Raw genomic sequence first — 4,032 nt, 5'->3', positions numbered from 1 at the left:
TTTTTATATATCATGTTATATATCATGTTAATAATAAGCCCACAATTTTCAATGTTTCTGTGAAACACATTGCTTTCCAAATAATGCATTTATACAAGTATATAACATTTGTCATAATATGAGGGTCGCTTGAAAAGTTTTGAGCCTCAACATGAAGATGGCATTACTCAAAATCATTTTGGTACTACAATCGTACATGTTTTGCAAGATATCTGTGAAAATTGTAGCTATTTTGGATGCTCAGTTGTTGTTTGAGAGTCATTTGTGCCAGTTGATGTCAGAGTTTTTGTTTGATGAAAATCTGTGTTCTCCGAGCCAACTTTGAGTCTAGAAAACAGGCAAAAATCATTGGGTATCAGATCTGGTGAAAAAGGTGGATAGTTAATTAATTTGAACCACAATTCGTAAATTTTTGTTATGGCGATATTTCATTTTATTCGATTTTTTCCATTTTTACAAAAACACTGATATTAACTGGCACAAAAGATTCTCAAACAACAACTGAGAGAGTCCAAAATTACAATTTATGATTACAATTTTCACAGGTATCTTGCAAAACATGTACGATTGTAATACCAAAATGGTTTTGACGAGTAATGCCATCTTCATGTTGAGGCTCAAAATTTTTCAAACGACCCTCATAAATGCATCTTGTTTTCCAAAGCAGTGCAATAAATTATATCACATGTAACAGTTGTCATATCACGTTATACGTGTATTATAACATAAAGTCTGATTTGGCGCTTATTTTTATTTTATACTAAAAGTTCTTGTCTAAAAATCTGACTAGAAGAATGATAAGAATTGTAGAGACACTCCAAGTAATATTCGACGACGTATTAATATATCCCTCTAGACGATGGTACACTCTTCTGTCGCCGAGCTTTTGAATTGATCTGTAATTGAACTTCAGTGTACCATTACTGCCATCCATTTGTCTAAATACGTCCATCTAGAAATAGATTAAATAATATAGTATAAAAATAGATTAAATAATATAATATAATTAATATAGTAATTAATATAGTAATTAATATAGTAATATAATTATTATTGTTATTATTAATCCAAAAGACTTCTAAGAAAATAATTAACTTATAATTTATTATACAAAAATAATAGAATTAATAATCTCACAAAATTAAACATTCTGTTTATTTTTACATTCAAGTTACCTGCGTTTCCGACACTTTAAGCTTCTCAGTCATAACAAACCATAATACATCTTCCTGGCATGCGGGTGTAGTTAAAGATCCTTCGTAATTGTAATATGTAGTATGATCTTTTGGTAGGAACAATAAAGGTATCAGCTTATTCCTTACGTGTATCATATTATGTCCCACCCAATTTGATACCAACTTTGTTGCATCTACAATGGGCGACAGATCTGGATTATCATCACTGCTCAACTATAACAAAATATTACGTTGTTATGTCCATACATAATTTTTGTGTAGAAAAAATTCTCAATTTAAAAAAAGCAATACTGAAATTAATAACACATTATCACCTCAAATAGAACGGCAACCACAGCAATCCCGTATTTATGTTGCAAGGCTACGCTAAAATTTGTATACTTTATATCATAATGCACTAGATGCAACTCTAGTGGATCACGTAAACCATCCACAGTATGCTCTGCACTCCAATGAAAGTGCATTTGCTCCAAAACAAACACTGATGATAAACTTCCGCCACTGAGATGAAGTGGTACACCATGAAGTAGTATTTGCACTAAGAAAAAATTTCAATTGAAAGATATTGAAAGTATAAAAAAAAATATAATTTCTTTCGCGAAATAATACTTTGCAAGCTCTTGCTTCTATTCGTTATATTATATTAAAAAATTTTGATTTCTTTGTTATCCTCAGTTTAAAAGGTTGCCAAATGTTATTCTGTACGTAATTATCACATCATACAAAATTGACGACATATATTTATTATAAAATTATAAATTAACGAATTATAAATTATAAATTAACGAATTTAAAATCGTACTTCCATGAAATCATTAAGTCTTTTTTGACAACAATTTGTATTTATTGATTCATCATTTGATATAATCGACGTGATTTCTACATCTGCGACATGATGAATGCGATTGACATCTTGCTACACTATTTATGCGACTACATATGATAACTTGCGACTGTTATTAATGGATGAACATTTATATATAGTGTGTTTTCAGAAACTAGATCATTTATAATATCTTCGTTGTTGGTAAAAATACCGATTATAGGGGATCGAATTCCAAACTCTTGACATATGTTAATCCTGAGTAACCTCCAACAAACTTGTTATTCATTAAAAAGTTATAAACAAATAAATTTAACGTATAACACATATAAATATGTGTTTAACTTTATAATTTGAACTTTAATCATTGTCATATAAATTATATTATACAGTACATAAATCAATGTATAAGTTTATTATATAACTGTTTAAAATATCAAAGATAATAATTAACTTTAATTGTTTATAACGAATAACGAATGGCGGTTAAAACGAAAGTCACAGGGGCATACAACTTTCCATGTGAAACGATTCTCCCCCCTCTGCTTAGAGAAGTCTACGACTTTCCAAGCGAAGAAAAGTCCATTTTATAAGAGGTACCCCCATTGCCCCACTGCCTAGGGGCGCATAATTTTAATCAAGTGAAGGGGAGAGGGTGGATCTCATTTCGTGCGGAAAGTCGCGCGTCCTTGGGCAGAGGGGAGATGGAGTAAACCTTGCTTCGCGAGGAAAATCTTTACTCTCCTAGTCGATTCCCCTCTGTTTAGAGTCTGACTTCTCACGCAAAGTAATGAAATAATTATCAATTTTGATTGTTAATAACTTTTTAACGAAAAACGAGCGATGGTTAAAACTTAAAAATCAGGATCATAACCTTGATAACATATATCAAGATTAAGACTCATTGGAGTCCCAAGTTTGGTCCCATAATCGATATTTTATCAAAATTTTGCTCAAGGACATTTTTTGAGACTTCAAAGTCACTTTCACTTTTTAAAATGAAATTGATTTTTTTACACAATATGATTCTTCTAATTATTTTGTATATAAAAATATTAGAGATATCAAAAAACCAATAATTTACGATATTTTATACTTTATTCTAACCGACACATATTGATATAAAATGTTAAATAACTCATATACTATTAATTTTTTAATAATCCTTAATGAACAGAATAAGAGATGAATTAAGCGATACAAAAAAAGCACATTAAAAAATATGTATAGTTACATAAAAAAAATATGTATGCAAAATGAATAATTTTTTAAATAAGCAACTATGTATTCTTTACAGGAAACTCTGTACTGAAGATGATGACTCAGAACATTCGGTTGAAACGTTTATAACTTATATGTAATAAAAATTAAAAAAATACACAAACATCCAATGTCAGTTCTTCGGGACACACTTTTTTACTTTCTATTAATTTATATTTATTAAAACTTATAATTGCTAATTAGTTTTGTTAAAAAATATACAACCAAAACATTGAACAGTAAAATGTATTATATTCTATTTATTTTATTACCGGAATGTCCAGTGTTAATCATCGTACTAGGAAAAGCGAAGTCATATCGGTGGAATTTAAGAGCACCGAGATCAACTCTTATAGCATCTTCCGTCACAATGTCAATTGGCGATTGCTTCTTTCCTGTCATACATATTCCCGGCCAATTTTCTGGTCCTACGTAATCATTTACAAACTCCAGTAGACAGTTTCAATTATTTCAAAGTACAACAAAATTTAAAATTTATATTATAAATATTAAATTTTATTTACTTTAAGAGAATCCTAAAAACGATTAGTCATATTGTAAATAGCACTTACACACAGACGATATGAACAGAATAATGAGATTTATGTATCATTAACACTATCATCAATATTTCACTCACGCATACTACACATACAAATTTTCATGTAATAATTATGTTTTAATTAGACGTCTAAGTCCAATTTTCAGAATGTTGTTTAGAATCTTCATGCAAACTACTAGTCTGTGGACCAT

At 29.5% G+C, this 4,032-nt stretch overlaps 1 protein-coding gene across 1 annotated transcript in view; it reads right to left on the bottom strand.

Annotated features, from left to right (window-relative positions):
* Positions 1 to 747: 747 nt before the first annotated feature.
* Positions 748 to 4,032, bottom strand: part of LOC108685262 (putative carbonic anhydrase 3) — a 22,564-nt gene continuing 19,279 nt past the window's right edge. Inside the window, exons 3-6 of the mRNA XM_018189963.1 lie at positions 3,552 to 3,707; positions 1,511 to 1,734; positions 1,176 to 1,409; positions 748 to 952 (exon numbers count right to left, since the gene is read on the bottom strand). Coding sequence (XP_018045452.1) covers positions 761 to 952; positions 1,176 to 1,409; positions 1,511 to 1,734; positions 3,552 to 3,707 — 806 coding nt within the window. The 3' untranslated portion in view covers positions 748 to 760. The remainder of the gene's footprint in view (positions 953 to 1,175; positions 1,410 to 1,510; positions 1,735 to 3,551; positions 3,708 to 4,032) is intronic.

The sequence above is a fragment of the Atta colombica genome, unplaced genomic scaffold (assembly GCF_001594045.1).
Source record: "Atta colombica isolate Treedump-2 unplaced genomic scaffold, Acol1.0 scaffold15, whole genome shotgun sequence".
Taxonomy (NCBI): domain Eukaryota; kingdom Metazoa; phylum Arthropoda; class Insecta; order Hymenoptera; family Formicidae; genus Atta; species Atta colombica.
Note: the sequence above shows the minus strand (reverse complement) of the source record. Positions and strands in the feature narration are given on the sequence as shown.